This window comes from Phocoena sinus, chromosome 1, assembly GCF_008692025.1.
Source record: "Phocoena sinus isolate mPhoSin1 chromosome 1, mPhoSin1.pri, whole genome shotgun sequence".
NCBI lineage: Eukaryota > Metazoa > Chordata > Mammalia > Artiodactyla > Phocoenidae > Phocoena > Phocoena sinus.
In genome coordinates, this window is record NC_045763.1 from 151828715 (window position 1) to 151856106 (window position 27392).

At 39.3% G+C, this 27392-nt stretch overlaps 1 protein-coding gene across 2 annotated transcripts in view; it reads left to right on the forward strand.

Annotated features, from left to right (window-relative positions):
• The first annotated feature begins 7776 nt into the window (after window positions 1-7776).
• Window positions 7777-27392, forward strand: part of NUCKS1 (nuclear casein kinase and cyclin dependent kinase substrate 1) — a 31168-nt gene continuing 11552 nt past the window's right edge. The window contains exons 1-3 of one of the 2 annotated variants that reach the window (XM_032631091.1): window positions 7777-8052; window positions 23605-23654; window positions 25441-25546. In XM_032631091.1, coding sequence (XP_032486982.1) covers window positions 8036-8052; window positions 23605-23654; window positions 25441-25546 — 173 coding nt within the window. In that variant the 5' untranslated portion in view covers window positions 7777-8035. The remainder of the gene's footprint in view (window positions 8053-23604; window positions 23655-25440; window positions 25547-27392) is intronic. The other variant, XM_032631099.1, reaches the window with a different exon arrangement.

The window sequence follows — 27392 nt, forward strand, 5'->3', positions numbered from 1 at the left end:
TGTGTATGTAAAGGGATTTATTACAAGAATTTGGCTCATGTGATTATGGAGGCTGGCAAATCTAAAACTTATGGAGCTGATGTCCCAGTTAAAGTCCCAAGGCTGGCAGACTGGAAGAGCTGATATTCCAGTTCAAAGGCCACCAGGCAGGAGAATTCTCTCTTACTCAGGACAGGGCCTTCAACTGATTGGGTGAGGCCCACCCATGTTAGGGAGAGGAAACTACTACAACTACCAATTTAAGTGTTAATCTCATCCAAAAACACCCTCACAGAAACACCCAGAATAATGTTTGACCAAGTATCTGGGCACCCCATGGCCCAGTCCAATTGACACACAAAATTAACCATTACTTGCACTTAACGGTACTTTACTATGTGATGGTGCTGTTTTGGTAACTTTTCTTCATACTCAACTCTAATTTGATTCACACTCATCTGATTAGGAACTAACTACATATTAATGGGAGTAAAGAAGAGAAAGCAGATAGGAAAGGAAGATGATAAGATAGACATTTTATGATTTATCATGATATGAGAAGGGCAGCCCAGTAGCACTGGATACCAATATCTGACTTGGTATAAACTCTTCCCTCAGCTCTGTGAGTTGTGTATGCTTCTTACACTATCTTGGAAATAAGAAAGCAGATAGTTCTCATTTTATGTTTGAGGGAACAAATATCTCAAAATTTGACTAACTGAAAGGCAGCTGGTTGAATTCGTAATAAAGCCAAGACATAACTGCAAATCTTCAAGTTCCCCATCTCCATTCTGTCATTTAGGTTTCTGTGAAGCATTTGACCTGAAAAACCTATTTTAGAAAATAAGCCCAGACATTTAGAGAAACAGAACTGGCCCCTTTTGGGTTTGAAACTCTTAGTTTGTGTTATATAGACTTTGAGACCATGTTCATGTGTTGAATAGAGACGTATGTGATTAAATTTGGAGCCAAATTAAGTGCAGGTTGAATAGCATGCAGCACAGATATGTCCTGAGATGTTTGACAAGTTCCACTTACTAAGATATGTCACCCAAGTGCAGTGACTGTTATTTAATTTTGAACATCAGCTTTCTTGTTTGCAAATACAGGGATTAAAATTTTTTTATTCTTTTCCATTGTAGTTTATTACAAGATATTGAGTTTAGCTCCCTGTGATACACAGTAGAACCTTGTTTTTTATTTTTTATATACAAGCACAGGGATTTTAACAGCCATTTTATTTTCGACTGTTGTTGCCAGTAGTTGACATCTGAGTGTTTCTGTAAGCCAAATACATATTCTTCTAAGCACTTCACATGGATTATTTTTATTTTCACAATGACTCTATGATTCCACATATATAGACATTTAAGGCACAAAAATTAAAACTGCTCAAGGTTAGACAGCTAGGGAGTGGTGAACGGATTTTTTTTAATATTGCTTCTGGTTTTTTTTTTTTTTAATATAAATGTGTTCATTTTTGGCTGCGTTGGGTCTTCGTTGCTGCATGTGGGCTTTCTCTAGTTGTGGCGAGCAGGCAGGGGCTACTCTTCGTTGGGGTGCGCGGGCTTCTCATTGCGGTGGCTTCTCGTTGCAGAACACGGGCTCTAGGCACGCGGGCTTCAGTAGTTGCAGCACACAGGCTCAGTAGTTGCGGCACACAGGCCCTAGGGTGGGCAGGCTTCAGTAGTTGTGTCTCGTGGGCCCTAGAGCGCAGGTTCAGTAGTTGTGGCGCATGGGCTTAGTTGCTCCATGGCATGTGGGATCTTCCCGGACCAGGGCACGAACCCGTGTCCCCTGCATTGGCAGGCGGATTCTTAACCACTGCGCCACCAGAGAAGTCCCTGGCAAACTGATTTTTAACCTTAAGCAGTGTGACTCCAGAAACTCCCTTTACTATAATACACTGCCTACCATTTTGTATGTGTATGTTTTGATGGTGACATCCTTGAAGTTTCCCACATAAATATTCAGTAAGGTGGGAACAAAGAGTAATTTATTAAATGTATATACAGGTTTTCAAATACTTTTATGATGAAAAATTTAAATCTACTCATTAAGGAAAATGGAGAAAAGAAGGAAAATCCAAACCACTATAGACCCAAAACCCAAACAAAACCTCTATTTACATTTTGATAAATTTGTGTTCAGTCCATTGTTTTTAATGCAAAGATTTTTTGTCATATATTTGTATTTACACTTAAATCATTTCTGATTACATACCTTTTATGTATCCAGTATTGCAGTAGGAGTTGTGGGGGATATAGAGATCTATGCCATAGAACTTCAAAGAAGGAGGGCAAGAAAGGTTTCTTAAAGGGAAGTAGGACAGGAGATGGACACCAATTGAGAAAGAGGTGGGATAGGATTTCAGGTTGGGAAGAAAGGGGGTTTCGAATTTTTACACAGGTTTGAGAAGTAGCCAGTAGACCAAAGGGCTCATGTTGTAGAGCAGTGGGAAATAAGGTTAGAAAGATTGTGGACAGATTATATAGGTCATTAATTAAGCAATAGTGGCACACGTACCATGTGCCAGGTACTTTATTAGAAGCACGGGACGAGGCCTGGGGAAGAGCGTTTATCATGGGAGCTGTAAGGACATATTGAAAATTTGAGTGTAAGAATGCCATGAGTGCTGTGCTTTAGGAAGGTAGCATTGTCTGTTGTATCTACCACATATTCCAAAAAGAGAAGAGAAGCTGTTGCAGTAGTTTAAGCACGAACTGGTGACAAGGGACATGGCGAGTGAAAAGTGAATTTGAGAAATGCAATGAAGAAAGAATCAAGAGGTCTCTATACTGAAGACAGTGAGGGCTTGGGGTGGAGTCAGTGGCACCAAGGGGTTGAGCTCAGGTGATTAAGAAGAAGGTGCTTCTGGCAGAGGTGCAAGAGTCAGGAAAAGAAGGGGAGATAATTTGTTTGGCATAGATAAATTGAGCCTGTGGGTGTTCAAGTGGAAATATCTGTTAGGCAGTCAGGATACTCGCTGGAACTCAGAAGCAGAGAGGGGGGCAGTAGTTGGTAGAATGATGCCCATACTGGGCATGGTCAGAATACATCAGTTCTCCTAGGAATGGTTAGGAGATAGTGGAGAAAGAGCGACAACGCCTTGGACATTCACCGTGGTCAAACATGACTGTCATCACTGTCACCTTTTCTCCATCTGTATGCTGTGGGCAGTGTTTGTTAACTCTGTTCCCAGGGCTCAGGGATTGTTATGTTCTAGTGGAGGAACAAACCAGCTGTTGGATTTGGGGTTCTTCCTTCAGTGAAGACAGTGTGATCCATGCTGCCTCCCAGAGTGCTTCACAGTGTCCAAACTATTATACCTTCCCAAGGGAGCCCTTTTTGTTGTTATTGTTATGCCAATCATGTGAAGGCTGTAAGGACCAATATAATTATCCCCATTTTACAGGTGAAGGAGCAGAGGCACAGGAGTTTAAAATTTGCTGAAGGTCACCTAGGTAGTAAATCACAGTGCTCAAGGCCAGTAGTTTTCATTACAAGTTCAGTGCTCTTTTTTGTTATACCTTGGGGTCTCCGCTTTCAGCACTGTTCACTTAAAAGTATTTGTTGGTGGTTTAGATGGATAAGGCGCTGTCTTCTTCAATGTTACAAGGGCAAGTTTTCTATGGATTTTATTGGTGGTGAGCAAAGCAACAAGTATTAGTCTTCTGGGGTTTCTTCTTCAATTTATACTGGATGTCAAGTTGTACATCCTTTTTATTTCAGTGGTAGAAACCCATCTAAACTTAGGTCTTAACATTCTAAAAGTAGAGAGGAAGATGGAAGTCTGGAGCAGAAGAAATATACACTTGAGAAAATGAATGTAAAAGTTAAAACTGGGGACTTCCCTGGTGGCGCAGTGGTTAAGACTCCGCGCTCCCAATGCAGGGGGCCCGGGTTTGATCCCTGTTCAGGGAACTAGATCCCACATGCATACCGCAACTAAGAGTTCACATGCCACAACTAAGGAGCCCATGTGCCACAACTGAGGAGCCCGCCTGCCACAACTAAGATCCAGGAAACCAAATAAGTAAATAATTTTTTTTAATAAAATGAAAATAAATAAATAAAAGTGAAAATTGACTTTGGCCCAGTTTTTTTCTGGCTGTGACCTGTGGCAAGGGAGCATCTTCTTTAACCATGCACCTATCTCCAAGCAGGTTTTTGGCCTCTGGGGTTACAGAAAGACTAACCAGACACACAGCTCTTCTATCCCACCCTTTCTTGTGAGTATTGTGATGGGGCAGACAGTCAGCAGGTTGGAAGTAGAAGAGTAAAAAAGAAAATAAAGCCTGGAGAATATTTCTTTAACTTCCCGGCAGGGTCTTCAAAGACAGGTCCCTTTCTGAGCTCCTGTGGTCAGTAGAAGCAGTGTCTATCTTTAGACCTCGTTGGCTGTTTTTCATGAGGCCACAGAACTGGAAGTGCCCAGCACAGAGTAAGTGCTCGAAAATTTTTACGAAGCTCCCGGCAACTATAGCATAGCGTTGAAGGAAGTGGGTCTTTATTTATTTTTTTTTTTGCGGTACGCGGGCCTCTCACTGTTGTGGCCTCTCCCGTTGTGGAGCACACGCTCCAGACGCGCAAGCTCAGCGGCCATGGCTCACGGGCCCAGCCGCTCTGCGGCATGTGGGATCTTCCTGGACCGGGGCACGAACCTGTGTCCCCTACATCGGCAGGCGGACTCTCAACCACTGCGCCATCAGGGAAGCCCGGAAGTGGGTCTTTGATAGGGATACGGAAGAGCCATCAGGCCCATCACCCACATGCTGCCAGATTGTTTGTTTGTTTTTTATTTATTTGGTTGTGCCAGGTCTTATTTGCAGCAGGCGGGCTCCTTAGTTGCGGCATGAATGTAGGATCTAGCTCCCTGACCAGGGATTGAACCCAGCTCCCTGCACTGGGAGCTCAGAGTCTTAACCACTACGCCACCAGGGAAGTTCCTGCCACTTCTTACTGTCTTTAACATATGCAGGGGAGAAGGAAAAAGCTACTTCTCAAAATATAACTAAAATCATAGGAGAAATTAAGCATTGGGTTTCAAAGCCCATTAAATCTCATTTCCAGGGAGAAAGAATAACTGTCTTTTCTGTCTCCTGAGCCTGTTTCGTTTTCACAGTTTCTCATAGTTTTATTACATGTATTGTCTCTTCAAGGTTAACCGACATGCATCTAAGATCTAACCTGTCATATGATCAGTGTCTTTCTTCAGTTTCCTACACACTGGCTGTGCTTGAGACGTGTCCAGGGAAGATTCTCTGGGGATGCACTGGAAGGATCTGACCTTGGAGGTTGCACTCCAGGTTCTCCTGACAGGCAGGGAAACAGTGCCAGGGCTCTTGTAGGCATAACTCTGTACTTGCCCGCTAAAAAGTAAACTAGAAGTTCAAGTCTTACGTTACTTCCTTCTTAAGAGACAGTGTTTGTTGAAATACTGAGCGAATAAACAAGCACATAGAGGGAAGACTTTAGCCAAAGCTGAGATGAGGAGAGATATAGGCTATGACCCTCACCTTGGAAGAGGAAGAGCCTTCATTCAGTGGCCATCTATATATAGGCCTTGAAGTAAACTACAATGCCAAGGCCTGGAAGACCTGTTCTGAACTTTCCACCTGCCTGGACATGTAGACTATGGCCAGTTCCTTTCATTACCTAATAAGTAAGTAACGAGAATTCCTCTGCCTTATCTCACGATAACAAATATTGGTATTTGCTAAATAATGGCAATCTGACCTAATAAAAGAGCCTCCAACAAAGTCACTCGTGATCACTGCACCACTCCAGCCTCTGCACTGGCATTTTGACAATAATATGGATGACAATACACTTAGTCAAAACAGATTCCAGCACCCATTATGCCCCATCAAAAAAAGCAAAATAAATGTTGACAAGATATGGAGAAACTGGAACCCTTGTGCACTGCTGGTGGGAATGTTAAATGGTGCACCTGCTATGGAAAATAGTATGGAGATTCCTCAAAAAATTAAAAATACAATTACTATATGATCTAGCAAATCCACTTCTGAGTATATGCTCCAAAGAATTGAAATCAGGGGCTGGAAGAGAGACTTATACACTACATTCATAGCAGAAATTATTCACAATAGCCAAAATCTGGAAATGACCCAAGTATCCACTGACAGTTGAATGGATAAACCAAATGTGGTATATACATACAATGATATATTATTCAGCCTTTAAAAGATAGAAAATTTTGATACATACTACAACATGAATGAACCTGGAGGACATTATGCTGAGTGAAATAAGTCAATCACAAAAGGACAAATACTGTATGATTCCACTTATATGTGGTTCCTTGAGTAGTCAAATTCATGTAGACAGGAAGTAGAATGGTGGGTACCAGGGGCTGGGGAGAGAGGGAATGGGGAATTAGTGTTTAATGAGTATAGAGTTCAGCTGGGGAAGACGAAAAAGTTCTGGAGATGTGAATGTACTTAATGCCACTGAACTACACATGTAAAAATGGTGAATTCTATGTTATGCATTCCTTTTTTGCTATCAACAATAGCATTCAGGGGTGAAAGGGTGGAGTGACATGGAAGAGAAGATATATATATAACTTTTTTAATGCTTTACTAGTGGACTGTGCTATTCTCTTCCCTTAGGGAAGCCAGATTTTACAAGGGGAGACTTTCAGGAGGCAATAGTGATGGGTTGGTTTGTTTGTTTATGGAGTGTAGCTTCAGTTGGTTATTAACAGGCTGCCTGTGATAGGGATTGAAGTCTATTTTACAATGGTCAGGTAAACCTTGGCCGTTCCCATAGGGATCCTGAGCTCTGCCTCTGAGAGTTTTATGCATCCAACAAATGTTCATAGATTTAAATGGAATGATCTGAGTTACCCTCAGTTATTTGACTTGAGTCTTGAGGCAGCCCCTCCCTCATCCCCACCCAGGGATAAGGGATTGAATTTAACAAATACTTACATTGCACTTACTGTCTGCCAGAGACTGTCCAAAAGCCTCTTCGTATATCAACTCATTTAATCCTAATAATCCTATGAATTAAATACTATTGTTCCCCATTTTACACATGAGAAAACTGAGGCAGGCACAGAGAGGTAAAGCTATACAACTGTTAAGTGGTGGACCTAAGGTTCAAACTGAAAAACCTTCTGGCCCAGCGCTCGTGCTCCTAATCATTAGGCCCCGAAGGTCCATGTCTGGGACTTTAATGACCCTGAAGTGATCTCAAGGTCCAGAATGGAGAATGGAAATTGGTGGTTAAGTTATTCCTTGACTGTGATCCTGCCTCCCTGCTCCAGCAGCGGTTGGGCTCCTGAGGTCTAATGCTTAAGCAAGGAGAAGGGGCTTGTGGGTTTAAGGTCAAAATTTTTGAACCTATGGAATTTCCCTCCAATTCAGAAGCAGCCCCTTGCTGACGAATCAGCTGCCTATCCCACGGGTTTTTCTATCAGTGGAGTTTCTAGATGATCAAGGCAGGCGAAATGATACATCATTAAGCTAACATTAAATGATATTAAACTCTTAATAAATCTTTTTTCCCAGTCATCCTAAGACGCAACCCAAGACGAATCTGCAACTCTGGAGTGGAAACCAGGGGGCGGGCCGAGCAGCGACCATTTTTGTTTTGCGGCCGTGCGCTCTCAGAGCACCTTGACTAACAGGACCTCACGGAGGAGGCGGAGCCTATCAGTGAGTGGGGCGGAACCTGGGAGACGTGATGATTCAAACGGACGAATGAGCTCTGCGCATCTGGCAGAAGCCGCCAATGACCGGTCGTGTTGGGGCGGAGCCCACAGGCCCTAGTGGTTTTGGTTGTACGGCGGCTTTGGCGCATTTTCGGCTGGTTTGATTCATCCATTTTGAAGAGACAGGGGAGCGGGGGGCTCGTCTGATTAAGGGGCCCTGAACCAAGGAGCGGCGGAGTTTGAGAAGCCAGCAGCTCGGGGTTCGGCGGCAGCGGCCCCCTCGGCCGAAGTTGGGGGGGGTGGGGCGCCGAGCGCGCGGGGTGGGGGGGGTCCTGGTCTTTGGCTTCTCGACTCGGTCCTGTTTCGACAGCGAACATGTCTCGGCCTGTCAGGTCAGTGCGGAGTCCGAGGCCTGGAACGGGTTGGAGGGGGTTGGGGTGAGTGGTGAAGGAGTGGGGGACAGAAGCCTAGAGTCGGCCCTTTCCTGTGCCACGCGCGGCCTCCTCCTTTTCGGGGCCCGCGCGCGCCCTTGAGCGTAGGGGGCCTTGCTGGCCCGCGGGGCTGCGTGGGGGTAGCGGCCGCGCGCCCATGCGCGCGCTCCTCCCCGCCCCGCGCCGTTGCAGGGCTCTGGGCTGCTTTGCTGCCTCCCCCACTCGCCGCACTGGAGCGGGCAGGGTGTTCCCTGAACCTCCGTCGGTCGGAGGGGGAGGGGTGTGAAGTCAGCGCCCCCACCCAGGCCCCACCTCCTCCGGCCCGGCCCCTTGGTGCCGGCCTCGGGGACCAGCGTACTGGGTCTCGGACCCCACCTTAATGGGGGGGGGGCGGAGACGCCGTATTGTCCCTTCCCCCCTCGGCTTGCGTGGGGGTGGGGGGCGACTCAGCCCTTTTTCTCTAGCGGACGGGGGTGTTCCATGCAAAGCAGGAGGGGCAGCTCTGCCGCCGGGCCCCGCCTCCGTCCTCCGGGTCGCTGCAGAGCCCCGCCTCTCGGATCGGGCCGGGCGTGGGCGGGACGCGTTCTTTTTCCCTCCGCAGCCGAGAGAGTTCGGGACTAGGCCCTGGAAAATGACTGCTGTGTCTCCCCCAACGCGGAGTTTTGAGCTGGTTAACCCCCGCTCCCCCGCCTCGAGTTCGCTCTTTGCCTCCGACTAGAAATGTCCTTCCTCGGAAATGTCCCTACTCAGGGAGGTGTGGGTTAACTGCACGACCTAAATCCCGTGTGGTTCTCGTTCCCGCTACCTCTCCTCTTCCTCGGCGTACACGTCTCGGATGTTTTTGTAATCTTATCTTTACCTCGAATAACTTTAATAATAAACGGGCTAGATTCGGTTAATCGTTAGACTTTATTCTGAGAATTTCAACAAGTTTGCTGTTCCCCAGCGGACGGTGGAATCGCCCTTGGCCGTCCTCCCGGTTATCGTATGGAATGTGCCATTTTTGGAGGGGTGTGGCTTAATCCAATCTGTTGAGGCCTTACGAAGGAGAGCTGTTGAAAATAAGTATTACTTTTAATATAATGTCCTTGGCGCTTTCAGTGTAAGGAATTGGCTGCTTTGCATAGTGCTTTATGGATAAATAGGTTTAGTTTCTAAATGTTTTAATAGTTGTTGCTTCCTCTTCATTCCAATTTGTGAGGAACGGAAGTATTTTGAGCTAGAGTTCTAAAGGGAGGTTTGGAACCCCGGAAAGGGTTTTGTGCTACACCGTTCTGTCTGCAGACTAGAACAGCAGTCTCCAGCTGGTGGGGGTATGGGGCTGCAGGCTCCTACGCTCGGGGTGGGCGTGAGGAGAGTGCTAACTAACTACCTGACAGTTTTTCTGCCTAATTTAAACCCACATCTCCGATAACTCACCATCGCCACCGGGAAGAGTTTTGCCTACTTTTTGGCACGGAGTCTGAATAGATATTGCAAATTATAGTTTGCATACTTTTTTTGGCATAAATGACCAGTGTATCCCATCAGTTTATGAATAAATGACCAGTGTATCCCAGCAGTTTATGTAGAGCATTTTCTTTAGGATCAGGAGAAATAGACAATATCATAATAAAGATTTGTTTCATCTGGATTGGATCTTCTGTCTTCTGGGAGTAAATTACTGTGTGGTGAAGTTGGACTATTACTTTTCTTTACCGTTTAACTGCAGTTCACTAGGTTTTGATGACTTTTAATTTTATTGTTGTAATTTTACTCATTTGCCTGAGTTTGTGCTCCCAAATTTAGATGCTGGAACACGAACAGAACTTTTTTTTCTTGAAAACTTGGATTTTTAATGTCACCGGGTAGGAGTAAATATATTAAGCATGTTCTGATCAGTTTTTTGAAGGCATTGGGATTTGTGCACAACTTTTTTCTTGCTCAGTCTGTTAAAAGTAATTTTAACTGTATATTTGCCCCTAATTGAAGAATGAAGTTAATATATTGTGGGCTTTTTGGGTTACTTTCAAGTTATTAATTTTAAAGCAACTTGGTTTTTGATTATATATTTTAGTGAATAAGTCTCTTTGTAACTTTTTTGAAAGCCTTTAACATACTCTTGACCAATAATAAAGCAGAAATAATTAAACTTGACTTTGGTGGTTTGTTAAATTTTGCAATAAAAAAAGTTCTGCCTTAGGGAAGTACTTTTGTAATTGAAGAGTCTGTGTACTTGAGGGAATGTAACAAAATAGATGTTGACCCAATATCAGAATGATCAACCTTGTTTAAAAACAAACCAAAAACAAGAAAAGCATGTGTTGGAAAATGTGTCCCTGCAGCTTCTTTTGGGATATGTTTCTGCCCTTAGGCCTGTATATAATTTTGAGGATTTTCTGCTTTTCATTTTTTACTGTGACTATTATTTTCATTTTAATATTAACCTAAGCATTTAAGGAAGATTTAGAAATGTACTAATGGCTGCTTGACACCAGTTTCCAAATGAATGGAATGATGAACTGACCGGCTACAGCAGGGTTTTCCATAGACATGTGTGCAACACATATCTAAGTAGTTTTGTTCACACTGTATTGCTTTCACCTTTTACAGTATCTGACTCATATATAAATGAGAGCTGAAATATTTTAGGCCTTGGATTCAAATTTATAGCGTAAAATTGCAGTCTTAGAGCCAGAAAAAAAATTAGGCAAATTCATTTTACGAGTGACTTAATGTGGGGACCTGGACAAGTGAAGTGCCTTGCATCACACACTAGTAGATGCCAAGATTGGGCCTAGAACCTAGATTCTTAATTTACAGCCCTGCTTATCCTCATCCTCCCCCCTTTCCACATAATCACTTGTTTCTTCTACCAGATAAGTGTTGATGTTATTTTAGTGTATGGCACTTTTAACTTTTCAAAATGCTTTCATGACTCTTACCCTTGTGAGGTAGGGAAGAAAATGCTGTTACTTTTGAAAGAAAGCTCAGAGATTTACTAACTTGCCCAGCCTAGAAACCAGGTTTTTTGAAATTTACCTTTGTATATTCTTCAGAGATCTTCCTCCCTTATTGAAAATGGTCCAGATCACTCAGATCAGTCTGTTTGCTCCTTTATAATGTAAGTGTACCTGATGTCGTCTTCTTTTGTTTAGTACTTGAGACTGCAAGGAACCTTTAACATTGAAAGTTTAGATGTGAAAGCATAGGCTTTTACAGATTGATATAAAATTTTTTTGGTCGTTTTTTATTTATGTTGAGAATCAGCTTCCCCAAGATTCCAGATTGCTTTCTTTTCAAAGAGAATTCGGTTGGAATGTGTGTGGATTTCTAAAAAAAAAATTGATATTTTCTCTTACCAGAAAATTAGTTTCAAGAAGCCCTCGGTTAAAGGGAAAAACTTGGAAACCTGAAAATTCAGGGTAGCTTGGAATTAATGATACACAGGAAGACACTTAAGATTTAGTATACTAGTAAATGTGGTTTTAGATGAGCCTGGTTCCTTGTATCTGATCTTATTCTCTATGTCCAGGTCGTGTGTGTGTTTGTGAAAGAAGAGTGATTTTATTAACCTTTGATCTGTACATTTATTATTACTTTCATGTCACTTCTAAAAAGACATAAACTCTTCTGTAGACTTTACCTTCAAAGATATCTCACATAATAACTTGGAAAGCCTGAATAATGGGGGAGTTAATTTTATAACAACACTTAAGTATTCAACATTTCCCAACATATATGTCTTTAATCTGAAAATTACAAGAAGACAATGTTGGGAATTCCCTGGCGGGCCAGTGGTTAGAACTCAGCACTTTCACTGCCGGGGCCCAGGGTTCAATCCCTGGTTGGGAAACTAAGATCCAGTGTGCGGCGAGGCCAAAAAATAAATAAAATGCCAAAAAAAAAAAAAAGACTTCAAAGTTTGATTTTTTTTTTTTTTTTTTTTTTTTGGAGTAATTACCAAATAAACATTTACGAAGAGTAAGTGCAGAGTCAGGTACAGAGGATTTCACTTTATCTTGTATTATCCTTATTACAACCCTGTAATAGAGGATTTTTTTTTAATTCCCATATAGTAGATGATGAAATAAGCTTAAATAATATGTTACTCAAGGTCACAGAACTGTGAAACAGCCAAGATTTGAACCTAGATTTTCTGAATACAATGCTGGCATTCTTTCTGTGGTAACACTCTTCCCTTCCTAGTGTTTGGCATGAAGATGGTCAAATGCTATTTTATTTTGTAATCTCCAAATAATGGTGAGTGCATTCTGTATGCACTGGTTTTTAAGCTCTATGTAGAAAATATTTGAGGGGAAATATATGGCCAAAATATTTTAAATAGCAGTTTTTTCAACTTACTCTTCAAAACAATTCTCAGAATAAGTTTTAATTAAAAGCATTTTTTTTTTAACTAGAAAGAACTGAGATTAAGTCCAGTTCCTTCAATTTACTACTGATGACTTTTAAGCCTAGGAGCTAAGGCGTAGAAATAACAGTAAAGTTGGATTTAGATTGCATGAGTCTTACCTATTTAACTCTCCATTAGATTTACATTTATTATATACATTTGATTCACGTAGAATGTTTTACAGGTAAACAATCCTTAGTTTGAAACCATTGGGGACTATATGTGTTCAGAAGTTCAAATTTTTTCAAAAATTTAAAAAATGGGGGATTCCCTGGTGGCGCAGTAGTTGAGAGTCCACCTGCCGATGCAGGGGACACGGTCATGCCCCGGTCGGGGACCGTGGCTAGGCCCGTGAGCCATGGCCCCTGAGCCTGCGCGTCCGGAGGCTGTGCTCAGAAACGGGAGAGGCCACAACAGTGAGAGGCCCGCGTACCATTACAAAAAAAAAAAAAAAAAATTTTAAAAGGTAACAGGGTGCCTATACTGTATATATAATGTACCATCACCAAGTCTGCAGTAGTGCTCCTATAATCAAACATATTAATCTCTGTGGTAAAACCTAGGAATTTTCACACTAAAAGAAAATCCTAAAAAGCCCCTCTTGTTTGCCCCACATATGTTTACCACCATATAAATTATGAAAAGACTTGGTTGTCAGAACTTTTTGAATTTCTAAATTGTAGATATGAAGACTAGACCTTTAACAGCACAGTTCCTTTCTCAATCTTCAATTTTAGAAAAAATAAAATTACTCGAAACTCAATAGAGCCATCACTTAATGAGCAACACTTTTTGTGCCAATTCTGCCAGATACTCCTCATGTTTTTCAAAATCTTGAACAACTCTGAGCAAGGTATATATTATCCCTTGTTTCATATGTGAGAGGGCTGAGGCTTAAATTAAGTAACTGATCCAGTTCACCTAACCATTAAAGAGGAAGCAGGAATTCAAATAGAAGTTGTGGCCAGTGTGGTCTTTCCAATCAGACACTGCCACGGGGTGTTAACTCTTTCTCGTGGTAGTAGCACATTTGGGGGTTATGGTTCATAGCAGGACTTTGGTGGGGAAGACCAACTTTAAAGTGAGCTGGGGGGGCGGGGTGGGTGGAGGAAATGAAAATTTTTTCGAAGGAATAAGGATATGAGAAGGGGTTAATTAAAGGAAAAGACACCTGAACGTAGAGGAAAAAGCACTGAAGCAGTGTGAGGCTTTAAAAGTGGGAGGAAACATGAATGTTAGATAAGTGGCATTTAAGTGTATACATAATCAGGGACATTTCCCCCTGACCAAAATAAGTGAATAGATTCCAAAGCCACCTAAAGGACACCACAGAAAATTAATGGGCTCATTTTACGTACATGTATAGATGCAAGAATGCCAAACAGTATTAGCTAACTGAATCCAGTATGTGTTAAAAATACATATGATCAAGTAGCATTTGTGCCGGGAATAAAACTTAAAATCTGTCACTGATTCATATTAAAAGACCAAAGGAGAAAAACCATAGCATTTGAAAAGATTCAGTACCTATTATAAAATTCATCTGTATATTACAATTAGAAGGAAATTAAGATTAATAAATTGGGGTTGATTTAACTTGACAGAAGTTACCAACATAAATGGTTGAGTTTTAGTGTTTGAAATCATTGCAATACAACTAGTTAGATAATAAGGAGAAAGTAGTTTTGAATAAAGAAGGGGAGATTGATTTTATTTATGTTTTTGGTCTGTTTTCCCCAGAAATATAAAAACAAGGCCACCATTCTGTGTAACTCTGGGACACCATCTGTGTTACATCCACATTATAGTCCATGTGAATAGTGCCCCTCTGGCTCTTAGAGACTGCGGTGTTGTGGTCAATAAGAGAAAACATTTGATTTAGTATATGACCACTTTGGTCAAAATGGGGCATCCCTGTGTTTTGTTTAAAAAATATTACTATCTAGGTTCTAGGAACTGGAACTGATTGTTACAGAATTACATTGCCATATTTTAAAATAGTATCTAAATAGTCATATTTATAGGTCTTTAAAATATTTTTGGTGAAGAGACCACAGGTTGCCAAAGAGTGTTTCAACTGGCTATAGCATGTTTTCAGGTGCTTCTTAGTGCCTATCTACTTATTGAACTGTGCACCTGTTCAGTTACCTGCAAAGCAGGGTGATCTTCAGGGAGATTTCATGTGTCAAGATAAAATGGCCCAGAAGATGAATTACTTGAGAAACTAAAACTTAGCTCCACTGAGAAGTAAAAATCCAGCCGGCTATTCATGGGGCTGGGATAACAGACTATCTTCCACAGATATGCTACAACTGGCAAGATTTATAACAATGCTTCTTTGACTACTGCTTTCCTGCTACGAAAAGATTCTCTAAAATCAGACTGTCAGAAACTTACGCAATTTGAAATTATATCAATCAGAGTGAAACATCACACTTTTGTCAGGAAAATCTAACTCCTTTTGACACGGAGAGCTATCCTTGATTTAACATTTTTAGAGCTTCAAATGAGGGGTTGCTGGGCACAAAATTCACATCTATCTAAACTTCTTTGCCAAGAAATAGGACCCACTTCACTGTCTAGACCTGATGTAGACCCCTTTTCACACAGTCTGCTGTGCTTTGAGCCTATCAAGCACTGCTTCATTTAAGTTTCACCTAAATTGTACCCTTCCCCAAATCCTTTTTAAGTTTTCCTCTGTTTGGTGAGATGCTCCACACTTCTGATGTTCCATCACCTTTATTGTAATGAGTCAGTAAATCTTTTTCAGGCTACAGATTTGTCCCTGGTAGTTGGGTTAAGACAATTGGAAGAGTCCACTGAGAGTCCCAAGACTTGCTGCAGACAGGACTACTTGGTAATGTGCTTACCTGAGACCCCTTTAATCTCACCTGCTTGAGGTTTACTCTGTTCCTAATTGCATAGTTTTTGCACTAAACTTCTGTTGGGAAAAACCTAGCCCATTTTATTTACACAATACTTTGTTATGCTGAGAAATTTGTGTGTGACTTTTAAATAAAATAGTATACTATATGGAGAGAGTATGGTGGAACTGAATGTATTTTGGGAATAAGGAGTGCCATATAAGAGTTCATATTTATTCATCTGGACTGAAATATTAGCAAGTTGATAAACAAATTTAGGAGGGCATTGTGACAACTATCTCAAACATATACCTGGTTCATCATTCAGAACTCCTTTATTCCCCTTTTGTGCAGAAATTTACTTTTTCCATTTGAAAAACTTTAAAGAGCTATTTCCTGTAATGTTCTTGATTTTAAATATTTACTTAAAAATTTTTGCTTTCTTGTATCTTGTGACTGTTTTTGAATTCTATTTAATTGTAAAAAGCAGAATGATATAAGATGCAGTCAAAACAATATATATCTTAGCCAAAAGGAATGTGAAGCTCAAAATAAGCAACTGTGAGAAATTAACCTGAATTGAGTTTAGGTATCCCGGCTTCTATGAACTAATTTTCTTATATCCTGAGAAAACTTGGCATATGAAGAATCTTGAGGGATAGAAGAATGGAGAGAGGTAAATGTCCTAAGTTTTAAGGACGTTTGATATGCAGAAACTTTAGTATTTAGCCTTGAAGAAAAAAGTGGAAACTGTCGCACAAATTTTAAGGGCTGCTCTATGCAAGAGGGTTTAGATTTAGACCATGGTGATCCCAGGAGCTAGACAAGACAGAATTGGTCAGTGGACTTTAGAGGCAGATTTCACCTCGCTGAGAAGAACTGTCTCATTATCCGGTTTTCTTGGAATTATTTGCCTTGGGAGATCATGAAAGGTTCTCAGTCGCCCTTCCAGGGACATTTGTTGATAGGATAACACATTTTGGGTAAGATTGGATTAGATTGTCTAAGGTCCAGTAGCTGTAATACACCTGGTGGTGTATCACCCTTCCCTCTGTCCCCCACGGGCCACCAAACTTTGATAGGTGTTATGAGTGCTTAAGTTTAAAAAAAGTGGTTTTCTTTCTTTTTTTTTTTTTTTTTAATATTTATTTATTTATTTTTGGCTGCGTTGGGTCTTCGTTTCTGTGCGAGGGCTTTGTCTAGTTGCGGCGAGCGGGGGGCCACTCTTCATCGTGGTGCGCGGGCCTCTCACTATTGTGGCCTCTCTAGTTGCCGAGCACGGGCTCCAGACGCGCAGGCTCAGTAGTTGTGGCTCACGGGCCTAGTTGCTCCGCGGCATGTGGGATCTTCCAGACCAGGGCTTGAACCCGTGTCCCCTGCATTAGCAGGCAGATTCTCAACCACTGCACCACCAGGGAAGCCCCAAAAAAGTGGTTTTCTTAAAACAATGAATTAAAATAGGAAGAGATGTTATACTTTTGTGGCCGTGGATTAATAACAAATCGTTTTTTGTAAAGGTGAAACTAAAAACTACTTTGGAAATCATTTTTTATTCTATAGCAGTGGCTCAGACTTTTTTGATATGAAGTTCCTATAAGATATACATTTTACATTACAATTTGCTACACACAAGAATACAAATACCTGAAACAAGTTTCAGGAACTTGCCAGTTATTTAGGTGTAATTTTCTCTGATATTTTCTATTTGCTTCTTTTTCTTTTAAAATGCTGGTTATAGGGAATTCCCTGGCAGTCCAGTGGTTAGGGTTCAGTGCCCTCATTACCAGGGGCCTGGGTTCGATCCATGGTCAGGAAGTAAGATCCTACGCGAGCCGCAGCCAAGAAAATAAAGTGCTGGTTATACATCAGTAAATTGATTTCAGGACCCAGTAGTGGGTTGTGACCAATAGACTGAGAAACATTGTTCTAGATGTTTATCACTTAGGTGATTAGTGAAAAGAGCTATGTTAGCTATTTTGGGTTTCTCAAAACTCAGATTTCAAGTGCACTTTTAAGTGCCTAATGAGAAAATTGCTGAATTCTAGAAAATTAGCTAGGTGTTTCTTCTCCTTCCCTGCATTGGTCAGAACAATAGGACTTCTTCAGGGTAAAAATGGAAGATAGCTTGATTGAGCTAAATAATGTAGTAAATTGTCTAAAAGTCTCTCTGATTTGCCTTGAGAAAATGATTTTGTGTTCTTTAATACAAAGCTTAGGGTGTCAATAATTAAATGTGGGTTTCTATTTTAAAGTTCTGCTTCCTCACCTGGAACTTAATTGTTTCTCCATATTTTGATGTGCAGGTTTGTTAAAGAGTAGCACTGAATTTTGTGGTTTTAAGTTGTTTTCTCATGTTTAAGTTTCAAAGGGTTAGATGAGATCATCTCAAAAAATGTGGTAGTTTCCATCTCTGAAATACTGTTGATCCTTGATTCTTTAGAATGTTAGTTTTACATACCTCACATTTCAGGAATATTATTGATTTGGTCTTGGATGGTTGCTGCTGTAAGAAAGAAAAGGCATTTTGGGGGGTAGACTTACCAGTATTTAGTAAAAAGAAGTTGATGATTAAGAGAATGGAAGAAAAAAAAATCCTATTGCTTGAGTTATCCACATTTGGTGCCAAAAATGGATCTTTTAGTGTTCTTTGTCTAGCTTCCAACTTTACCTTTCATTTTTGCACTTTGATGCAAAAGTAAGGGCTTATCTCAAAGCCCTCTGGTGATCATCCAGGAATTGGTTCATTTGTGACCAAGGTACCTTTAGAATCTAAATAAAGCGATTATATCAGCTTTTAAAGTAAGAGCAGGCACATAATTGAAGTTTTTCTTTTTCTTTTTTTTAAACTTATTTATTTTTTTTTGGCTGCGTTGGGTCTTCATTGCTGTGTGCGGGCTTTCAGTGAGTGGGGGCTACTCTTCGTTGTGGTGCGTGTGTGGGCTTCTCATTGCGGTTCTTCTCTTGTTGCAGAGCACGGGCTCTTAGGTGCACGGGCTTCAGTAGTTGTGGCGCACAGGCTTAGTTGCTCCGTGGCATGTGGGATCTTCCCGGACCAGGGATCGAACCTGTGCCCCCTACATTGGCAGGCAGATTCTCATCCACTGCGCCACCAGGGAAGCCCCTTAATTGAAGTTTTTGTGTTCTTATAGTTTCTATTTTAAACATTTGTTTTCCTTACTGGGTTACAGTTCTCTTTTCTAGTGCAAACTTTTAGACTGACTTAGATGGAACTCCAGTTGATCTGAGTGATAGAAATCGATCTAACTTAAATGGTGGACTTAAAATAGCTACTGTTGCTACTTTCTCTGGCCTAAATGGCAACTGAAAACTTTATCATAAAGTTGGAAATAATATAAAAATAGGGGGGTATTTTGATATTGCATTTTAATGAAATGAGCAACAAACTCTTAAAGACAATCTTTCTAAGTAGCACTAGAATCAATACTCTAAGACATAACATTTTTATTTTATTTTATTTTTTAAGACAATGGTTTTAAAAGGAGCAGCTTAATCGTGCTGTTCTAATAAATAAGAGTGTTACTTGTGTATTTACATGGGTTCAAGATTGCAGTAGTATTCTGGGTGGAACAAGTAAGCGCTTACAAGAAATAATGGCTGCTATTTATTGGATAATTGTGTACCTGGCCCTCGAAACAATCTTGAGAGATAGGTATTGTTATTCCTATTTTACAGGTGAGGAAACTGAAGTTCAGTGAGGGCAAGTAACTGGCAGAGCCAGGATTTCAACCCAGTTTTAAAAATCTGTGTTTTTAACTTTTATGCTATATTGAAATTTTGTGTTGTCCTCCCAGTTCCAGTTTTTGATGCTCATTTTACACTGAAGAGTTGGTTTAGCTTTGGAATTTAATTTAAGTAATAAAAATGAGAATGTTTCTTTGTTTTTAGCTAGAGGTAGGACTTCCTATGCCTTTAGACTTAAATATTGACTTCTTAATTTCAACTTTGCATAGGAATAAGTTCATCAAAAATGTATATCAACCCTGAATAAGGTAAATCTCTAAGTAGTGGAAAACAGTATGTTTTGAATAAGCATCTTCAGAAAGCAGAAAATGAACCAAGCTATTATTATAAATCATTATAATGAGTTTTTGTGAATGACCCTTGTTATCATAGATCTTTTATTTAAATTATTTATTTATTTTTGGCTGTGTTGGGTCTTTGTTTCTGTGTGAGGGCTTTCTCTAGTTGTGGCAAGCGGGGGCCACTCTTCATCGCGGTGCGCGGGCCTCTCACTGTTGTGGCCTCTCTTGTTGCGGAGCACAAGCTCCAGACGTGCAGGCTCAGTAGTTGTGGCTCATGGGCCTAGTTGCTCCGCGACATGTGGGATCTTCCCAGACCAGGGCTCGAACCCGTGTCCCCTGCATTGGCAGGCAGATTCTCAACCACTGCGCCAAGGGAAGCCCCTTTCATTTAAATTATTTTTTCTTTTCCCCTCTTTAGCATTTATAGATGGATTTTTTTTTTGACCAGTTACCCTTAAGGCAAGAGTGCTTCTATATTCATATTTTGCTTTACTCAGGTTTTAGTTTTTGTGATAAATAACATTTATTATGTAAGATAATTCTGGCCATTTTCACATAATTGAAAGTTAAAATATTTTGTGTTTCAAGGGAAGCAGTAGTCTTTCAATTTAGTTTTGAAATTTTTAAATTTAATTGCTTATATAATGTCAGTATAGTCTATGTTACATTTTTGTAGTTTTCCTCTGTTGAAAACTAGGATAGAAAAAAATGTGCTAAATAATTGCCTTTTAAATCTTTCTTTTTTTTTTTTTGGCTGCACTGTGCAGCTTGCAGGATCTTAGTTCCCTAACCAGGGATTAAACCAGGCCACCGCAGTGGAAGCGCCGAGTCCTGACAGCTGGACCTCCAGGGAATTCCCCTTTTAAATCTCTTAGATTTTAAATAACAAGTTTTTCAGTTTGGAGAAAACTAAATTTTCTTTTGTCGTTGGCAGTGGGATTAAATGTCTGATAAGTTGAACACTCCAGTGGTACATGCATCCCCTCTACTGATTCCCTTTCCCACACTAATCCTTTGCAGATGCCAAGTCCAAGTCCATTCACTCATCAAGCCTTCCTTGAATTTGGTGTTCCAGATGAAGGAGAGACAACCCCTGTCCTCAAGATGTTCACATTTAATAGGGAAGACAGACATTTAGTAGTTTATGTAGTATCAGTAAGGGAGTAAAGTTGTTGAGAGGTGAGGTTATATCTGATATGAGTGAGAGTGATATGAATAGCATTCTAAGCAAGGGAGCTGCATGACCAAGTGGTAAAAAAACAACCTGATTGGTGGAATTAAGCCTCCTGGGGTTGCTTGCTTGTTAAGTGGCAAGAGATTAGATCTTAAAAATCTTTAAGGAGATTGGATATTATCCTCTAGAGTATTTTCTAAAATTAGGTTTCTAACAGAGCTCTTAAAATTTGGTCCTAAGAGCAAAAAGTTCAGAAAACATTTGAATGCCTACTTTTTACCTTGTTCTGTACCAGAAATGTGGATATAAGGCATGATTGTTACTTTCAAGAAGCTTAGATTAGTGAAGAAAACAAATGGTACAGTGGTACATGTTAAGATGTATGGTGTGCAAAAGGATAGTTGACCATTTACAATTGAAAAAGTCATCTTTTTCATTAAACTTTGATAATTTTATTTAATTTTATAGAGCAGCTTTTTAGATCTGTCAAGCAACTTAGGTCATCAGTTCCAACAGATGAGGAACTGAGGCCCAGAGAAGTAAGTGATTTGCTTGAAATTCTAGAACCCAGGATTCCTACTAACAGATTCTTTATCTTGTACTATTTAATTCCTTTTTGGAGTGTTTCTAGCGATAGACTAAGGGAGTATCATTAGTAAACTGTTAGGAAGTTCTTTATATTGAACTCACACTTAATCTGATCACCAAAGCTAACATGTTTTCCCTTTTGCAGGTTAAAAATCCCAGTTTATTCAGTAGTTGTTCATATGATCCTTTGCCATATGGTTACCCTCCTTTATATAGTCTCGTAGGATGTATCTATTGATATCAGAAATTGATACCGGAAATTGTACCAGTATTTTAGCTGCAATTCCACCAGCTAACCTAAAATTATTATGCCCGCGATTTCAGAACCTGTACCTAATTGTTAGAGATAAAGATTTAAAACTCCCTCTTCTGGATCCTTTCTCCCTAGTTCCATGTCCCATTTTCCTTGATCCTAAGTAATGCAGAAAATGGTCATCTTTGCACTGTGTTCATAATACAGTTTTTCATGGCATCTGTCATTAAAAATCCCTATTTCCGGGGCTTCCCTGGTGGCGCAGTGGTTGAGAATCCGCCTGCCGATGCAGGAGACGCGGGTTCGTGCCCCGGTCCGGGAAGATCCCGCATGCCGCGGAGCGGCTGGGCCCGTGGGCCATGGCCGCGGAGCCTGCGCGTCGGGAGCCTGTGCTCCGCAGCGGGAGAGGCCACAGCGGTGAGAGGCCCGCGCACCGCAAAAAAAAAAAAAAAAAAAAAAAAAAAATCCCTATTTCCTGGAACATGATAAGCATTTGGTTACTAGCGCCCCCCCAATAGGGTTTTTTTTAAGAAAAAATATTTTTATTCTTTTTTTTTAAATTGTGGTAAAATAACATATTTACCATTTTAACCATTTTTAAATGTACAGTTCAGTAGCATTAAATACATTCACATTTTTGGGCACTCAATTTCCAGAACTCTTCCTCTTGCAAAACTGAAACTGTACATACCATTGACTCCCCATCCTCCACTACCCCCACCCCTGGCAACCACCATTTTACTTCCTATCTCTATGAATTTGATTAGGTAACTCATGTAAGTGGAACTAATAGCAATATTTTTGAAATTAACTTTACTAATAGAATGGTATCTTTAATAAATAAACTCAGTTTCTTATAACAAAATATAGTTACAACATATTTTATAGTTTTGCATCTTGATTCATTGAGGCAGTAAAGTCAGAAGATAATTCATTGTTGGTAGACTAAAGAAAAACAGAATACAAAATTCCTTAAGAGCCTTTCTTTTTTTTTTTCTTTCTTTCTCTGAAATCAAGGATGTGGCTATACCTTCCTCCACATCTAAGCCCCAAACATGTGTTCAGAATTCACCCCACCCTATCATTTTTTGCATATTATATAGAGGTTCTGCCTGCACTTGAATTCTGACTCTCCTGTTCTTGCATTTAAATGGTGTCTTAATCTATAAAACCAGGAATAGTCCTCAACTTAGGTTTAAGTGTAGTTAGTGGCATGTTTCCCTTATAGTTCTTTCGGTTCACTTGTTCAGTTTCCATTTAGTTACAGTACATCTAAGGCTCAAGTTCCAGGCTGTTTGGATACTAACATGGAAGCTCTTATATCTCTCTAAGAGAGGAATTTTAAACTTTTAAGTGTAGAATATGAAGTAGGAAAATGGAAATCAAATTTGTTTGAGATATTAAAGATGCCTTACCTAGTAAGAAGTACTTAAAAATCACTGAGTCAAAAAATAATCACTGAGTCAAGTAAATACATAAATTTGTATCTTTAATAAATGCTCTTTAGGGAGTTCCATGTAGCCTAGTGGTTAGGATTCCACGTTTTTCACTGCTGTGGCCCGGGTTCAATCCCTGGTCAGGGAACTAAGATCCTGCAAGCTGCGCGGCATGGCCAGAAAAAAGAAAAAAGGTCTTTAATAACGAGCATCTTTTGAATGAATCCATTTTTTCCCATCCCTTCCTATGTAAGGCTTAACTTACCATCACCATACTGACGGTAAGTTAATTAAATATAATTAACTATTATAATTAAAAGTCACTTTGCCGTGAAAAAAACTCAGTACTAACCTTATTTATCAGGTGTACACGTGTGTATATCAGTAAGAATAAAGTAACATTTACAGTTTTGGTTTGTGTGCATATGATATCATCTCTGTATAATGAATATTTATGGTAGTTTGGCTTATTTTGCTGTTTTATGTACTTGTGGGAGGTGGGAGGTTGTTTTGTAGGAAAGGATAGTATTTGGGCTATGCCTCAGATGAGCAATATGAGAATTGTCATTTGAAATACTTTTGGTTTAAGCTGTACTTTCCTATAAGAAAATGTGACATTTTTTGGCTGAGTTAGGGGCTTGTTGAAAAATAAATTTCAGAGAGCTAGTTCTAATTCTGTTTGTGAAGTAGAAATGTGGGTTCTGATATCTTAGAAAAGTCCTACATTTTTGTGATCTTAATTAGAGTCTCTTCTTTCTACAGAAATAGGAAGGTCGTTGATTATTCACAATTTCAGGAATCTGATGATGCTGGTAAGTTTTGTGATTTCAATAAGTTGTAAATTCAACTGACTAGTGGAAGAATACCCAGTTTGTGTACATTCTTATTATTCTTTTGAAATAGGTTTCATTTTTTATTTTTAGACTGTTGGTGTATATAAATTATGTCAATCTGTGTCACTCAAAACAAACGTTGAACTTGCATGGATTTTAACTTTTCCTTAGTAAATCATTGAAAATAAACACTTGAATAATTTTTTTTCTTATCTGGTTTTGGAGTCCAAAGTTTAAATGTGTGATAATTCTGATGCAGTGTTTATTAGTTTAATATATCTCCTGCTATAATCACGGTAAAACTCATACATTATAATAGGGAGTATGTAAATTTTTTGCATAATAAAGTACGATGAGAGTATTTTATGAAATACCTTTGATTTGTGAACTAACTCAGAGTGAGTAGTGCATCTTAAATTGTAGCCATAAAAGGTCTTTTTAGAGTATGTCCTTACTCTCATTTTCCAGATGTGTTTACTATTCTTTTTCCTTTTTTTTTTTAAAATCTAATTTTACTTTATAAACATAATATTATGTACCTTGGGAAAACCTAGAAAATGCAACAATGTATAAAGAAGAATAAAAACATAATCCACCCTCCCAGAGGTAATACTAACATTTATTAAATGCTTACTAAATGTTTGCACTTACTCATTTAATCCTTAGATCATTCCTGTTAAAATGGGATTATACTATTTTTATTTCCATTTTACAGATAAGGAAACTGAGGCAGAAATATTATTCAAAGTCCTTTAGCTAGCAGATGGCCATTTTAACTTTTTTGTCCTTTTTTTCCTTTTAAAAAATATAGTTGACATCTTGCTATAGAATTTTGAGTTCTGTGCCCCTCCCACCCCACCCCTACTTATCTTTCTTGTGTTACTAAAAGTTTATGTTGGTTAATGGTTGTATGGTATTCCATAATTTATAATTATCCAACCATTTAATAATTGCTGAAGCTTCAGACTATTCTAGATACTCACGATTATATATGATGGTGTAGTAAACAGTTTTGGAATAGTCACTTTTTAAGGTTTTATAGGACTTTTTAAATTGGAGGTATTTTCCTCAAGTGCCAGAGTGTGCTATATATAATACTTTAGTTTAAAAGTAATTTACTTGGGGCTTCCCTGGTGGCGCAGTGGTTGAGAGTCCGCCTGCCGATGCAGGGGACACGGGTTCGTGCCCCGGTCCGGGAAGATCCCACGTGCCGCGGAGCGGCTGGGCCCGTGAGCCATGGCCGCTGAGCCTGCGCGTCCGGAGCCTGTGCTCTGCAACGGGAGAGGCCACAATAGTGAGAGGCCCGCGTACTGCAAAAAAAAAAAAAAAAAAGTAATTTACTTGATAACAGTAATTGTGTTAGGATTGTAGAATTGTGAGTTCTTTACAGTCTAAAATGCTTGTAATATAACCATATTACTATAATAGTTTCCAAATAAATATGAAGATGTGGAAACATGTAAAAGTCTTTAACAAATTAAAAGGCTAAAAAAAAAAAGGGCTAGAATATAAAGTAAGATATTTGACTGTGGGTATATTAAAATATACACATGAGGACTAGAGAGTGATATGCAAAAATGGAAATGATTGAGTTAAGGTGGAACTGGAGTAGAAAGATTTTTTTTTTAATGAAAGAAAATTATTTAGGAAATTCTACCCTCTCGCCTTTTAAATAGCATGAGAGAATTATCAGTAAGTAGAGTGGTAATTTTGACATGTAAAAATCATAATATAGTTCATTGAATTTGAAAAATACTTTGTTTAGATGAAGATTATGGAAGAGATTCGGGCCCTCCAGCTAAGAAAATTCGATCATCTCCCCGAGAAGCTAAAAATAAGAGGCGATCTGGAAAGAATTCACAGGAAGATAGGTAAGAGGCATAAGTCTGATTCTTCTTACCCTGTCACCACTCAGATGAGGATAGTGTCTGGTCTCTAAATTGGTAGAATCTTCAGTTACTTTGGGAAAGTGCTTATTGTTCACTTAATGTTGTTTTGCATGTTTCATGTCATCTCAGACAGTGCTTCTGAGTCTAGAGGTTAGCCTCTTTAAGGTCATGGAATCCAAGGTGAGCTGCAAGTATGCCAGAATGACTTTGGTGCTACTTCAAACCTCTGAACACAGGCAGAAAGATTGTTTAAGTATATAATTTGTTGCCCAAGGTTAGTATTGGCATTTTCATTGTAGAAATGGCAAAGAATAAGTGGCCTTTCCTATTCAGTCACAAATCATTGGCAGAATCATAACTAAAGTTTATAGAATGTTGCATTGCCTGCCAAGTTTTACTATCTATAGTCAATTCTACTTTGTTTAAATAATTTAATCATTTTGGGCTGTTTCCTTTCCCTTAGTTTTATAAATGAATTCAGATGAGTTGTATTTTTAACTGTAATTGCCTCATGAGACAAGGGTATTGTAGCTTTCATCTCTGCTCTTACAGCTATACACATTGATTCACTCTCGTACTCAGTGTAGCATAACTTTAAGACCTCCTTGATGGTGGTGGTGGTGGTGGTGGTGATGATGATAGTTACCGTTTATGATTATTATGTGCCAGTATCTATTATATGCTGATTTATATCCATTATCATTTAATTCTCACAAAACCTTTATTAGGGTAAGTAATATTAACTTAGAGGGGTCAGTGATTTATCCAAGGACCAGCAAATAGACCAGTAGGTTTTGAAACCATGTCTGTTGGACTCCAAAGTCCATTTTTTTAACCATTAGGCTATACCACTTCCAAACAATATTATTAAGTATGAGCAGTTCAAAGAAATGAAATAATAATTCTCACTAGTTCTTCTAAGTTATTTACTTTTGAGCACTAAAACCACTATAATTCCTAGGCAGAAATCTTTCCATTCTGAATTCACAGGACACTAAGTTTGTAAAAATAATACTAATTAATAAATGTACCTAAGTATTTTCTGTTTGCTTGAATCGCTAACATCTAGTATTTTCTTTCCTGGAGAATTTCAGAAATCTGGAGAAATTTTGAGGAAAAATAAGACAAAATTATACTGTAGGGAGACACATTTTCCATAGTTTCATAATATATCTCTCTAATCCAGTTTTATATAGCAGCCCAACTTAGAACTATCTTTCATTATATTTATTTTATTTCTCCTAGGAATGAGCATCTTCATGGCCTCTTGTAATGTCTCATCAATATAATTGATATCTAGCCTAAATTTTTCCTTGTTGCAGTCATCTGGCTTTATTGCTCTCTGCTAAGTGTCCAGGAATGGTTGAAATAAATATAGCTTTTGTTGGCATTTGTATTAAGTGCCTTGTACGTTTATTCCCTTAGACCAATATTATGTTGCTTTTTGTGTTGGTCTCTACTTAAAACTTTAGCTTTTACTTGACTTCACTGTAATGGTGCTCAAGGATTAATGGTCTCTATAAACTCAATAATAAAAGAACTAGAGGAAATGATACCATTCTTCATCATTGTAATAGACTTGTGAATTAAATGCTTACTTTGCATAAAATATTTATATAGAACAGTCATAGGTTTCAGAATTATAGTGTATTTGGATCAGATTACTTAGTAAAGAAATGTGTTCGGTTTTTCTTTTTGCTTAGGAATCTTGGGTTCAATAGGTGGTCATTTGAGTGTGGTCTAAATTACAGGAATACCAAAAGAGATTTACAGGATCTGCTGTTTGAGAAAAGAAAGCTATCAACTTTTATGTGACTTTCTTTTTTTG